Below are 14,791 nucleotides of genomic sequence, written 5' to 3'. Positions count from 1 at the left end.
CGAGAAGTGCCAAAGGTTCGCCAAGGTTCCGCGAGCTCCGCCGGCTTACCTGCAGCAGATGAGCAGCCCTTGGCCTTTTGCCATTTGGGGCATGGATCTAATCGGGCCGCTGCCCACGGCTCGCGGAGGATGCAAACATGCCATAGTGGCAGTTGACTATTTCACCAAATGGGCAGAGGCCAAAGAGCTCGCACAGATCACCAGTGCGAAGACACAAGCTTTTACATGGGATAACATAATCTGCAGATTTGGAGTGCCACAGCAAATAGTAACGGATAACGGAACCCAATTTACCAGCGAGCAATTCATCCAATTCTGCGAGTCAATGGGGATTCAAAAGAGTTTCACCGCCGTTGATCACCACCAGGCCAATGGGCAGGTCGAAGCAGTCAACAAAATAATCAAGCAGACCCTGAAGACAAAGCTTGAGGCTAGAAAGGGGGCCTGGGTGGATGAACTGCAAACAGTGCTATGGACCTATCGAACAACAGCCCGAAGCAGCACTGGAGAAACCCCATTCTCAATGGCGTATGGGTCGGAGGCTATGATCCCCGCTGAGAATAAAGTGGCCAGCCACCGAAGGGCCACCTTCAGCTCAGATCGCAATAACGAGCTACTGGCGGCTAATCTGGACCTGCTCGAGGAATCAAGAGATGTAGCTCGCGTGAGGATCGCAATTTATCAACAAAGAGTGGCACGATACTATAACAGGAAGGTCCGAATCCGACGTTACAACGTCGGAGATCCGGTACTACGCCTAGTGCTACCAGGAGCACGGGCGGCAAGCGATGGCACCTTAGGGCCTAACTGGGAAGGTCCATTTATCATCAAAGAAAATTTGAATAACGGAGCATATCATCTGGCAAACATGGACGGTCTCCCTCTCCCACGAGCTTGGAACGCAGAACATCTTCGTCCTTACTTCAGATAAATGTAATCGTTCTTGCCTATGCTCCGTCTTTTTCATTACGAATGACTTTCATGATTCTGGTCAGAATTTATGAACTTTCATTACACTTTATTCTTATTGGTATTCGATTGAATGCCCCCGTAACGAGGGGTCGAGAAGCCATGGTTTGCGAGCTGATGCCTAAATAACCTAGCCACGGCGCTACGGTCAACGGCTTAACCGAGCATTTACCTCGGTCCCTCCATCAGGTCGTGGTTTGCGAGCTGAGAACCAGTCATCTTGACTTTATGTCATGGTTCGGAACCTACTGAGCAACCACTTCCACAAGTAACCCCGAGCTTGGGTTCGCTAGCCGAGGTCCTTTTATCTTGGCTTAAAGCCATGGTCTGCGACCTACCTGGGTGTTCCCTCTCAGTTCAAATAACACTTGTAGAAGCCACTGGGTGTTAGCTGAGGACGTAACGCGACCTACCTGGACACATATCCCGGCCGTACAAGTCAAACGAAATAACAAGCCATGGTGTGTTAGCTGGGGTCACTCTATGACCCGCCTGAACATATAACTTGGTGCTACAGGCTGCGCTTTCACTAGCTGGGGTCCTCCTATCTTGGCTTAAAGCCATGGTCTGCGACCTACCTGAGTGTTCGCTCCCAATTTATTGAAAACTTATTAAAGCCTCAACATGCCGGCCGAGGCCATGGCATAAGCTCATACCCTAGCAAACTTTGCGTATTGGACCCTATCAGCTGAGGTCCGTCTTAACTTGGCTAAAAATAAAGCATTCGCGACCTATCAGGCACACGCCCTATAACGAGCTTCTCAGCCACCGCATGTTAGACAAGATCACAAGGCCGTCCGACTTTACATATATCTCGGGAAGGCTCTCGTTATTTCGTCAAAATATGCCGAACGGGGTTTCCTGGAAATTGCCTAGGTATGAGTGTTCGCGCTGATTATTACAACTATCATCAACGAGCTGGTTAAAGAGCGTTAGTCTACGAGCTGATAAAACTCCGGATCTACCTGGACCTATTTTCGAACAGTTTATTATCAAGTTACATACTCAAAAGTTCCTTATCAGTGGACCTTTCAAAAATACGGGAGCTTTGTTGAAGAAATTTCAAGTTATACCGTGAAGAAGTTACTTTCAAGTCATGATTCAGGAATCGTCATCAGAGATAACTTGAATTCGCGAAGAAATCTGAGGCAACGTGCACAAAATGCCAATTTTTTATTATGAGATGAAGGTCACATTACAAAAAAATAAAATAAAAAAAAATACATGTGGGAATCCTAGCTAAGAGGGGCGTTTGGTTCTGCAGAATCAACCTCGACAGGGCGAGCTTCAGTAGGTATGGTCGGCTGGAGATCGACCTCGACAATCCCGGCTGGGAAAACCTCGGCAACCTCCACAGGAGGCTCCTTGGCAGTCTCACCAGGCTGAGCCGCGGCGACCCCGGATAGCTCGGCCCCGACCTGAGGAGCTTGCGCTGCGACCAAAAACGAGTCAAGGGTATTGGCATCATCAGCATCTTCCGCGGCCTCGGCAGCATACCGAGCCACCTCCTCGACAGCCTGCGCACCAAAAAAGGAGAAATCCATCTCAGGATGGTTCACCCAAAGGGTGTACAGAAATGCCGAGCAGGTGTCGGATCTGGTCTCCCTACGAGCCGCGTCCATCCGCTCTCCGACCTCCGCCCTTATATCGTCAATGGTCCTCTTGGCAAGCTCCTCGCATCGGACGGCACGATCATCCGCCCGTGTCCGCTCCTCCTTCGCCGCCCTAAGCTCGGCCTCGGTTGATTTGAGTCGCTCCTCAGCCCTCCGCAACTCCGCCTTCGCTCCATTTAGCTCGCCGGTGAGCCCGGAGTTGGCTTGCTCCCACATGTTCTTCGATCTGCGAAGCTCCTCGTCGAGATCTTTATTCTTCTGGATCTCCATCCTCAGACGCGTCAAGCAACCCTCCACCTCCTTTTGAGTGGCAAGAAGCTCGACCTGGAGATCTTTCTTCTCGTCCGAGAGCTTCGTTATTTCGGCCTTTTGGGCGTTCTTCTCGTCCTCAAGCTTCGCGATTTCGGCCTGACGGGACATGCTCACCGACTGAAGCTGCTCCTCAAAATCTTTGTACTGAGCTCGGAGCTTCACGGCAGCAAGAGAAGTCTGCAAAAGAAGAAATGTTAGCTCATTAAAAAAAAAAAAAGGTAGGTTAAGAAACCAAGGTACGAAGAATTCCTACTTACCACCAGGCTGTGACGGGCGACAAAATCACAAAGGGGGATTCCCTTTAACTTCGGGTCGTCAAGGGGCTTAGAGTTCGGACCCAGGAAATCGGGCACGGAATCCAGGAGGGGACCAACAAAGACCCCTCCTGGCAGGGCCTCCACGGCCAGCTCCTTCTCACGGACCCTGACCCGTTTGGCCCTGATATCCTCCCCCTGTTGCAGCTGGTCCGATCTCCGTTTCGAGCTGGCAGCAGGAGCGTCTCGAACCTCCACCGCAACCTCCTTCCCACGGGCTCCACTCGAACCATGGTCTCGGGAGGCAGGTGGCCGATGGCCCAACTGCAGATGAGCTTGCTTTGATTGTTGGGGCTGACGGGGCAGTGTTCTTTGCCGCTGCTCCTGCTGCCCCCCCCCGCGACTGCTGGGTTTGCTGCTGCTGGGGGCGTGACTGCGGCTGCGGCTGCTCCGACCTGCCATCCCGCGAGCTATAGCTCGGGGTTATGGAAGACGTAGTGCTCGACCTCGCCCTATGACGCTTCGGTTGGAGGAGCTCGAGATCAACCATATTATTGTCTTGGTCGGCTTCCCCTCTTGAACTGTTCGTCTCAGCGAGCTGTAAGCCGGAAGAGAGAACCTCCGCACCCAAGTCCCTGAAATGATCTCCCTCGACAGTCTCGGTGCCAAGAGGAGGGGCGAGCTCGTATTCGCGAAGTAGCTCGTCCGAAAGTTCAAGAATCTCCGAGCTCAACTCCGCAGCCACAAGTTTGCCAAGGATATCAGTCTCCTCGGCCGATAAAATCGGTTTCTTCCCCCCAAAATCTGCATCAAAACATGAGCAAGTTAAAACAAGCACTCTCGGAACAAAGGAAAGATTCGTGAGAGCTCATCTTCTGTTACCAGGGGTCAGTGCGAAGCTACAATTCCTAAGTAGAGAAAGGGAAGGGCAAGACACGAAGAACCAACTGGACTTGTAATCGCCCACGTTGGACTTCCCCTTTGCTTTACCCTGAGGAAGGGCGGCCTTGTACGGAGAAGGACGGGCCGCCAGGTAATACAGCCCGTCCTTGGCATTTTTGAAAGAAAATAAAAATCTTATCAGTTTTGGGGAAGGGAGAGGAAGTTTGTTTATAAGGAATAAAACGGCCAAAGAAGTAAGTTGGGCATACGAATTCGGTGTTAGTTGGAAGGGGGCGAGCTTGACGTCGTTCAAGAGGGCGATAAGGTACGGGGCTATTGGGAACCTAAAGCCAGACTCGAGGTGTTGGGGGCTAATAGCTACGAAATTGGCTGGCGGGTAGGCTGCATGGGAGCTCGATGCAGGGATGTATACTCGGCAGGTCCTGGGGAGACGAAACTCCTGAGCACAAGTCATCACCTCGTGAAGCTTGGCCTTGGACGAGAATCTCTTGAAGACCGCAAGATCAGCAGCGATCTGATCTTGAACCTTCAGCTCGGTTTCCCGAGAGGTCGGGACGGCGACCTCCCTGCACCCCGAGCTCGCACCCCCAAGATTTTGGCCCTCCATAATGAGACAATCTTCGGAGCTCGAAGTGTCGTTTTCTCCTACGATATAATTGCAGCACTTTTGACCTGAATTTCCACGGTGTTGGTCGGACATCTACAAAGGAAAAGAGAGAACAGTCAGGTCGCAAGTCGCGAACCAGACCTCAAGAAACTAGAAGAAAAACCCTAAAACGTCCCCTAGGTCTTCCAGGCCGAGCGCTTCGCAAAAGGGGTACCGCCTAGGGCGGAGGGGCTGCAGCCGCAAGCCCGGTGTTCCATGAAAAGCTAATCCTAAGGTCATTGGACCCAAAGGCCCAGCAAACGACAAACCGAATCGTGCCGTTTCTCCAAAAATGAGAACGACATCGATCGACGAAGCCAGAGAAACCACCGACGGCTAACCAACGGTGGACGGCCTCACAAGAAGAAGAAGAAAGTCACGACAAACTTACCTAAAAGCTGCGCTTGACGACTGAATGGGGACTCGTACCAAGCACCGGACGAGAACGGCAGACGTCTGAAAGCACGGCGATAACGGAGGCCTCGAGAGAGAAAAAACGAGAAAGCAGGGAGGCAAAGGTTTGAGGGAGTTTCAAAATAGCGTGAAAGAAGAAGCGGGTGGACACTCCCCACTATTTATACTGACGGCCTGATCCATCCCAACCGTCGGATCGAATGACGACTTATCACATGCTCGGCATCCAGCGGCCGCACAACAGCTTGTGGGTCCCACGAGTTTAATCATGCGCAGAAATGGGGAGGGGGCGCGCATTAAATGCGCTGCCGACAAAGCGTGCTGCGTGGAACGACGAGACTTAAGGTGATTGGACAGAAGTTGGAGGGATGGAAGAACAGCTGGCACGCGTCAGTTCCCAGCACGAAGATCGTGCCACGAACTGGGGGGCTTATGTTATATGTATTTCCCGCATCACCCCGCATGGGCCTGACTCGGTCCGATAGACCGGCCCAATCACCCAAGGCCAAGAAGGCCCGGACGACCTCGTCAAGGAAGGTCCAGCCTCCATCAAAGATCCGGAACTCGTAAAGCGAGCGTATGGCGAGCTCCCGGTAATCCCCCAACGAGCTCGGAGCAATCGACTAACGAGCTCCTGAAATATCCTCCAGATCGCTGGACCATCCAGGTCGCTCGCCTAAAACCTCCAGCTCGCATGAGCGGCAAAGCTGCTGAGAAGTCAGAGGTAGGGTCCGATCACTTTATCTGTAACAGCCCATGCCCCTCGTAATGAGGATCCCACTCCCGGTCTTGCGAAGGCGGTAAGAACTATTTGTCCCCCATTATACAAACACTGTATTTTTATATATTATCTAGATTGTAAAAGTCCCTCAAGAAAAATGGAAATAAAGGGGGCCATGAGGAGCAAGGAGGAGGGACAGAAGAGAATAATCAGATACCGCCACTCTGGGAGAATAATCAGATGGCGGCCGTGGACTAGGCATCGTTCTGGCCGAACCACGTAAAAGATTTTGGTGTACACGCTTGGAACTTTGGGGGGGGTTTTCTTCCTTCCTTCTCGGTATTTTTTTGGATTGACTCACCGCGGCCCAAAACGAATCACGGTCGGCCGAAATCAAACGTCGACAGTTACCATAATGTGAACAAAATTGAACTAGGATTGATACTTCCTCATCCTTTTAAACGTCTCCAAATTTTTATCATAAGACAGAATTACTTTCTTGTCCTTTTAAACGTCTCCAAATTTTTTCAGCCGTTCCTAGATAGTTTGGTAGAATCAAATAGGTGGTAAAATTGAATTTCAAGAAACAGAATAAATATTTATATGGTAGGCTTATCTTAATTGAACTAGGATTGATACTTCAATTATAGACTTCATAATCTAAGGCAAATCACAAATGATAATTAATAGTAGAGTTTCACTCACAATATGAGCCACTCATAGTAATTTTTTGACATCCTTAATAGTGTAACAATTTGTATTTTTCATTCATGTTTTTTACATACTTTTCAGTGTATAAATGGGAGAATATTAACAGTGATGAAATATTTCAAGTACAACCATTTAAGAAAATAATATATTTCAAATTTAATTAGTTTAGTTAAGATGACGTCCAATCTAGAAATAGGTGAAATTTCAATCAACTCTTCAACCTCGCATCAAGGAATCATGTGTGAGCATGGTGTGCCAGTTTGTAGCTATACTTCATGGACTAAATCTAATCCTGAAAGGAGATTCTTGCGATGTTGATTCTGGAAGGTAATGTTTATCTTATAAATTACATAACTGTTAATGATTTTCTTAAGATTGATTGTTTGATGGTTTGATGGACAGGATGATGATTGCAAATGGTTTCAATGGATCGACGATGAACGAACCAGTCGTGAGAAAATATTATGCGGAGTTTTGCTGGATGAGTTAAAACGGAACAAGATAGAAAAACAAGAAAATGAGAGATTATTTCAAGAACAAGTGAGGGCTTTTGAAGAAAAAGCTTTAAGGAGAAAACAAAAGATATTGAAGCTTCAGAAAGACTATAGATATATAATGGAAGAGAACTTTCAATTGAAAATAAAGCTTCAATTGAAAATGAAGTGTGTTAGGGTTTTAATAGTGTTAGGATTGAGTTATTTTTTGTGGATTGTATGGCTAATGAAAAATGACGGTAGTAGATTTAGGTATTTGGCTTTAGTGTAAAATATTGTGTATGTTAGCAAAACTTTGCTTGTTATGTGCAAATTGATGGGATTTTTTACATATGGGCGAAATTAATTTCCTTCTATTTTCGAGTGTATTCAGCAGCTTCTCTTTCACTAATTTTTTACATCTCATCGAGTTCTCAATTTGACCATTTGAATTGATCTCTGAAAATACTACTTTTTCTGTTTGGCTTTTATTGCCTGTTAATGGTGCTCATAAGTGGTCATTTAATAATCTGCAAATATAGGATTGAATTCAGTGGTATCATAAATTATGCATGATAATGGATTTTGATGAATATTCCAGAATTTATAAAAGTTCATTTGCTTTCTAGATTGTTCTTTTAGTTTTATTATTAGACTGCCTTAGAAATCATTGTTGAGTTTTATTGAATTTTCAACAAATATCTAACTATATGTCCGTGGACATTTTGAACTTTTCAAATGTTAGAATAATCTATTTGGCACAATTGTATGTACAAACTATTTATCATATCTACAGAAAATTGGCTGCACAGCTAAATGGAAAACGTATGCAAAAGTTGCACCATGTTGCTAGTTATTCAGAAGATTGAGTTGCTGTAATTGCTTTAGTTTCATGAATAGCCAATCACAGGGAGTTAGGTTTTTGTGGTGTGATATGCATTTGCCATCTGACTTAATTCTGTTTGGCATAAATATACCCTTCAGGCAAATATGAGAAAATAGAACAATGATTTTTGCATATTTCTCATATTATCTAAACAACTAGATTCTTCTGTAAAGCCTAAGTATGGCAGAAAATTACACTTCATCAAAAATAATTACTCCTTGGTTACCCCCACCATATCCGAAATTAAGCATAAAAAATTACACTTGATAAAAAATAATTACTCCTAATCAATATCTATCTAAAACTACAAAAATTACACTTCATCAAATAATTCTCAGAAGCAAATTAGGTATCACAAATGGTATCATTTTCACTGCCAAATCAGATTCCACTTCCATGGTTACCCCCACCATATCCGGGGCTAGCCCGATTATAGGGGTCCTAAGCTAAATTTTTTATGGGGCCCTTTACAACTATATTTAAAAATAAAATTAATATAAATAAAAAATTATTATATAAAATTCATAATATTTCACTTTAAATTTATTTTTTTAGTAGTTTTAGATGAAAAATTAATAATTAAATTATTATAATTAATTTGTTTTAATATATGTTTTTCAATAGATATAATCGTCAATCCATTAGTGTAGATTCACTAATAAGAGAGAGATCACAAATATTGAAATATAAATACAAAATTAATTAGAAATTTAAGGGCTAATAAAAAAAATCAAAAAACATAACTGATAAATCACACAACGGGATGATGAGGACGAAAATGGAATCACAAAAGAGAATGCATAATTATGAAATCAATTGGATTGAGGACTTACACCTGTGTAAATTGATGGCAGATGCAGTAATAATAGATGGATAAAAAATTGAGAAGAAGTGGAACTGAGGAAGACGATGGAGTCGCAACCATTGCCAGATGCATGGAAAGAGTTGTGATCCAATCATATAAGGGGGAGATTGAGATTAATTAAAAATGCATTGAATAGTTGTGAGGGGATGAGTGCTATTACCATACACATAGAAATGGAATTGATTATTAATAAAGGAAGCTGAAGAATTGAAATTAATTAAAAATTATATTGATATTCATGGGATTAATTATTGATAAAAGAAAGGTGAAAGATTGAGATTAATTAAAAATTTACAATGGTTTAAAATAGGCATGGCCCCTAACGTCTTTTTTATTTTTAAATTTATTATTTTTAATTAATTTAATTTTATTAATTAATTTAAAATTTGAAAATTAAAATGGGGATGGGCCCCTGCTGGCTTGAAAATGGGCATGGCCCTAGGCTGCTACCTAGGCAGCCTATGCCCAGGGCTGGCCCTGACCATATCCATTGAAGTTGTGCTCCCCACCATTGGCTCCATAACCTACACTACCAGCACCGTAACCATAACCACTATCGCGAGGCTGCTTCTCTACAACGGAATTCACTTTCAACCATCGACCCTGAAAATCCTGCACAAGACAAAAATCACAGGCCCTGATGGAATTTAAGGTCCTAACATTATGGCTGATAGACAAGCTAAATTCAATCATTATTAATCTTTCTTCTACACCCTATAAACATACAAGCTTTAGTTATCACCCAATCCACCAGAGAAATAGAACCATTTTAAGTTCCCTAAAACTTACATCGATATCTTATGTCCATGTCCAGAAACAGTACATGATAAAACAGCTACGAATTAAAATTCATTACAAAGCCACGAATGTAACAATATTAAATTCATTACACAGCCAATAGAATGAGTTGAAGTCTTGAAGACCTCAATACAGGATAACTGCAAAATGACAGTACTCTTGAATCATACAGAGTCTCCTGATTCAACATAAACACAAGAAAATGTGTCAGGAGAATTATGATTAATTATGCAAAATATAAATCATGAACAAAGGCCAAAGCGTATGTATAATGAGTAAATGGAGAATTAAAAACAAAATATTAGTGTCCATATACATAAAGATGATATGTAGAAGAGAGACCAGTTTTAGGGACATACAATGATCTCCAAGATTTGGTGGGTTGTCATCCGGCTGTTGGTGGGACAGGTACATTGGCATACATGCATGACTCGTGCGAGAGGTAGGCACTATAGGCACTTCGTGAGCAGCAGCATTCTAAGATATTAGCTGTAAAAAGATGCATGCATATCAACCTAAAAGACATTGCGAAATTTTTTTAAATCCAAGTTATATTATTACCCAAATTTTATCTAACTACTTACCATCAATTGTTGTGAGTGGGTGATTGGTGGAAGCGCTTGATACTGTGCATCTTGTGATTGTGAAAAAGCATGATTGAATGCTTGAGCATCTTTGATAATATTTTGACTCGAGGCATTGCCTTGGTTTGATTTTGAGGATCCCACCTAGACATCAAATGAAGTAACTGCCATTACATTTGGGAATTCGAGCACAACATCTTCTTTTGATGTAAGTAAAAATACATAAAAACATACCTTCGCTTTCTTGCTACGTGTTTCCAATGGGCCCTTCTTGCGAAGCTTCCTGGGGGCTCCCTTTCTCTGTGAGCATATTGGATCCATTATTTGTTTGCTTGAAGCTGTTGTTGCCTCTCCACAACTACGAACTTGTTCTTGCACACTGTGTTGAACGTATATATTACTCCCATAGCTTGTATTTGCATTCGATCTGTTCAATGCATTCAATTGAGATTGGATCCACTCCATAGTTGCACGGGTCTGTTCTTCGTCGTTTGCTACCAAGTCTGCTACCTTGGCAAACGCAGTGCACAGTTGATCGTATCTTAGCTGGCTAGGCGTACTAATCCAATCATTGTAATTGATCTTGACCCTCATGTAGGATCTACTGGCATCCCTCCTCCATCGCCGTAAGATATACCTCTCAGGAATTAATTTGACACCATTTTGGATCAATACTGTGCCTGCATGTCTACAAATTATTCCCTTAAACTTAAACATGTGACAACTGCAAACAATATCACATCTTTCTTTCTCAAAAATAATCGAATTTTTTTTCTCCTTTATTCTTTCATCAATTATGATATCTTCTCGCACCTCATACCTCGTATCCAACGGTCCCTCTTCAATAGACACAATCGAGCAATACATCTTCCCAGTTAACTTTTCTTGAAACTCCTTGAATTTTGCGATTGTGTACACTTCTTGAAATTGTTTCTCGATGGCATACCTCGATGCACATGGGACCATCTGAGAGAATGACCGTACGTCGGCCTGAAACTCCTTCTCAACTTTACACCTCATTGCCCGCTCATATTGTTCAACAAATTGCTTCAACGAGGTTTTCGAGTGTACATATCCATCAAAGAATGCGTTCATACCCTCACTCCGTTGCGTTGTCGACATCCTTGTCCAAAAACTGGTTTTCACGAAACATGGGACCCATCGACCTCTTTCTTTGTAAAGTCCAGACAACCAATCATTGTCTTGTAATGCATATTTCTCAATCATTGAATTCCAGGCTTGCTCGAATTCACCAGGACTTTGTGATTCATACATCGCGTCATGTACGCCCGAAAGAATATGTGCCTTACAGCTATGGTTCCCAAACTTTTCAGTCAACTTCTTTAATATATGCCACAGACACCATCTATGCTTAGTGTTAGGGAAGACAATTTCAATAGCATTTTGCATGGCCCTATCTTGATCAGTGATTATTCTTGCAGGAGCCTGATCCTCCATACACTCAAGCCATGTCCTAAACAACCACATGAAAGTCCTGGTGTCCTCGTTGGAAATTATACCACATCCAAACAGTGTCGACTGTCCGTGGTGATTTACACCAACAAATGGAGCAAATGGCATGTCGTACCTATTGGTCAGGTATGTGGTGTCAAATGTGACAACATCGCCAAATTCCTTGAATGCTTGTTTACACCTATTATCAGCCCAAAAAATATTCTTCAATCGACCCTCTTCATCCAAATCCACACTAAAATAAAAACTCGGACAAAAAGCTTGCATCTTCGAAAAGTAAGCTTGAATAGCAGCAGCATCTCCTTCCCCAAGTCTTAATCTCCTCACCTGATCAATATAATTCTTGCAATCCTTTTCCACAAACGTCAGGTTCTCATATCCACTAGCTTCAACAACAGCTGAGTTATAACTTTTGTGTAATGGAATTCTAGCTATATCATTAACTTCAAGCTGTCGCTTCACATGTTCACTTAATTGTCTGTTGCATCGATATAACCTAGATTTGGTTGGACTTGTTTTATGGTTATGCTCAAGATGGACAATGGTTATTCGCCATGTTCCTAAAACATCTGAACATGCTGATATCCTGGCTTTACACCCTAACTGAACAGTTGGTTGAGGCTTCAGAGAGGTGCTAGCTGTAATATTTCTTTTGCCTTCTCGGCTACATGCATATCCCACATATCTTAGTACCCCATCATCACCCTTCCTCGAACTCATTCTTTTCACGGGAAAACCCACATGGGACGCATATCTTTTGTAAAACTCAAAAACGTCCTTCTCCTCATTGAACTTCATTCCAACCTTAGGGATAAGATCACTGTCTTCTTCTGGCAATGAGTCGTTTAACGCAGGACACTCATTTTCTTTGGTAATTTCATCATTAGTAACAAAAGTTTCCTCATTATCTTCTAATGATTCCGCGAGCACAATATGATTTCCTTCTTCAAAAAAGAAAAAAAATATAATGTTACATATGTTATCATATTAGATTATAATGAAAAAATCAAACATACCTATATCACTCATTGTTGGGTTTTTTCGGCTTCTAAAATAAAATTGATAGCCTTCTAAAATGTGCAAACGCACTGCACAATTTCAAAGACTGCATAAATATAGAAAATTCTCTTAGAACAACAGAAAGAGATCAACTATATCAAGTGTTTAAAATCTTTCTTATGATACAAACAGGCATCAGACAGAGCAAAAAGAAATGAACTATATCAAGTGTTTAAAATCTTCCTTAGGATATAAACAGGCATTAGACAGAGCAGAAAGAAATCAGCTATATCAAGTGTTTAAAATCTTCTTAGAACAACAGTTAACAGTGGGCAATGATGAATACACCGTGGAGAAATTAAGGTTGAGACAAAAAAAATTGAACTAAAAAGCATATGATGAGTGACATTAGATAAAATCTGCCAAATTTGTAAGTTCAGGTGATAAACAAAAAAAAAAACTTTGAAATAGACGTGTGTATATATTTGCTTCTTAGACCAAACTACTGAATATAATCATTATTGCTTCCTTAATGTTGCCAAGAGCTCCTTTCATTATCAAAGTTTTGCCCAAATACACCATTATATACCTTTTCCACCCATCAATTGGCTCCACATAATTCGCTCTGCTCAAGTCAATAAAAGAAAGGTTGCAAACTTAGACCCAATAACTTTAAAATGCAGCATTTGACCTAATTATTGAATTAGACCATGTCAACTAAAGGCCCAAATTTCAATAGCAATAGCATCAAACAGTACATAACAAATAAAACATAACATGAGCCTTTACTTGATCACCCGAGTTTCATGCTAGAAAAATGATTTCCAAAAACTTCAAAGCAGCATAAACATATTCAAATCCACTATTTCAAGCCACCATGCCCTGAATCAGGCCAAACCCACTTCAAATTACATAAAAAAACATACCAATCTTGTTTCCAAAGCTCGTCGAGGGGCGTCTGATTCACTTCCCACTCGGGTTCTTGCTTCGACCAGAAATTTCAAAGCTCAGCAGCGGTGGTAGGGGGAGATGAAGTATTTTGGATGCGTAAGAGAGAGCGAAACAGAGAGTAAAAGATCGCGACCTAAACCCTAAATCAGAGAGAGAGAGAGTCGTCGGCAATGGGGAAACAGCTCGTGACGGTGAGCACGGAGAGCGAGCGAGAGAGAGAGAGTGTTGCCAATAATGGGCTCACAATCAGTGACGGTGAAGAAGAGAAAGAGAGCACGAGTGAGAGATAGAGCGAGACAGAGAGTGACTAGACAGAGAGTAATCTAAACCCTAAACCAAATTGGGTGAGATGGGAGGCTGAAAATATCGAGGGTATTCTTGTAATTTTATGTGAGGGTGAACTTGTAATTTACATTGCGTTTGTCACAGCGTTTGTCGATGCGTTCGTCCATGTAGCATTATCTAAAAATTAAACCCTAAACTTTAAATTCTATCTAAAATTAAATAATATAACAAAATTAAAATAATATAATATTAAAAAATATATATCAGTAAATTATACAATCGACATATTTTCATATTTTAATAACGTCGTATAATAATAATATTATTAATTTTATTAAATCTCTATTTTTGAATATACATAACTAAATTGTCGTTCAATCATTAATCTCAAATTTGATTGTGCAGCCGAGTCTTGATAAGCTTCATGATAGACTGTCGTTCAATTATTGATCTCTAATTCAATTATATAGCTGAGTCTTGACAAACTTCATGATAAAAAAATATATTTTTTGCCACGGTTTTAAATATGTAATTGATAAATTTGTAATAAAAAATAAAAAAAATAATCCCTCAAATTAAAAATAGTTAAAGAAATAGTCAAAACAGGTTAACATACACAAAAAAAAAGTGGGTCAAATTTTCATATATTTTATTTTTAATTTTCGGCTAATACTGAAAAAAGTACTGGCAGTCGTTACCAGCTACCATGACCGATGATTTTCAGTGATCAGAGGCAACCACTCGGCACCCTTATTTTCATCAACTAACATACCCAAAAACCAATAAAATCTAACTGCCAAATTTCGTAGATCAAAGCTTAAACTTCTGGCCAAACCCAATGTGCGTAAACGCATTGGCAATTGCCACCGGCCAAAGTGGCCGATGGTTTTCGGCAATCAGAGGTAATCATTGAACACCCTTATCCTCATCGATG

At 42.0% G+C, this 14,791-nt stretch overlaps 1 protein-coding gene across 1 annotated transcript; it reads right to left on the bottom strand.

Moving 5' to 3' along the window:
- Nucleotides 1–9,226: 9,226 nt before the first annotated feature.
- Nucleotides 9,227–12,651, bottom strand: LOC127802256 (protein FAR1-RELATED SEQUENCE 5-like). Its single transcript, XM_052337968.1, has 4 exons — nt 12,639–12,651; nt 10,384–12,566; nt 10,150–10,293; nt 9,227–9,379 (listed from the first exon to the last, which is right to left on the bottom strand). The coding sequence occupies exons 1-4, from the start codon at nt 12,649–12,651 to the stop codon at nt 9,227–9,229; spliced, it is 2,493 nt and encodes an 830-aa protein (XP_052193928.1).
- Nucleotides 12,652–14,791: the final 2,140 nt, after the last annotated feature.

This window comes from Diospyros lotus, chromosome 5, assembly GCF_014633365.1.
Source record: "Diospyros lotus cultivar Yz01 chromosome 5, ASM1463336v1, whole genome shotgun sequence".
NCBI classification, from domain to species: Eukaryota; Viridiplantae; Streptophyta; class Magnoliopsida; order Ericales; family Ebenaceae; genus Diospyros; species Diospyros lotus.
This window is presented reverse-complemented; position numbering and strand designations above follow the sequence as displayed.

Excerpts from the sequence above, each read along its gene's own strand:
- LOC127802256 (XM_052337968.1), bottom strand. Across the intron at positions 10,294-10,383 it reads CACGTAGCAAGAAAGCGAAG|GTGGGATCCTCAAAATCAAA; the intron begins GTATGTTTTTAT and ends TTTGATGTCTAG. Across the intron at positions 9,380-10,149 it reads CCCACTCACAACAATTGATG|GATTTTCAGGGTCGATGGTT; the intron begins GTAAGTAGTTAG and ends TGTCTTGTGCAG.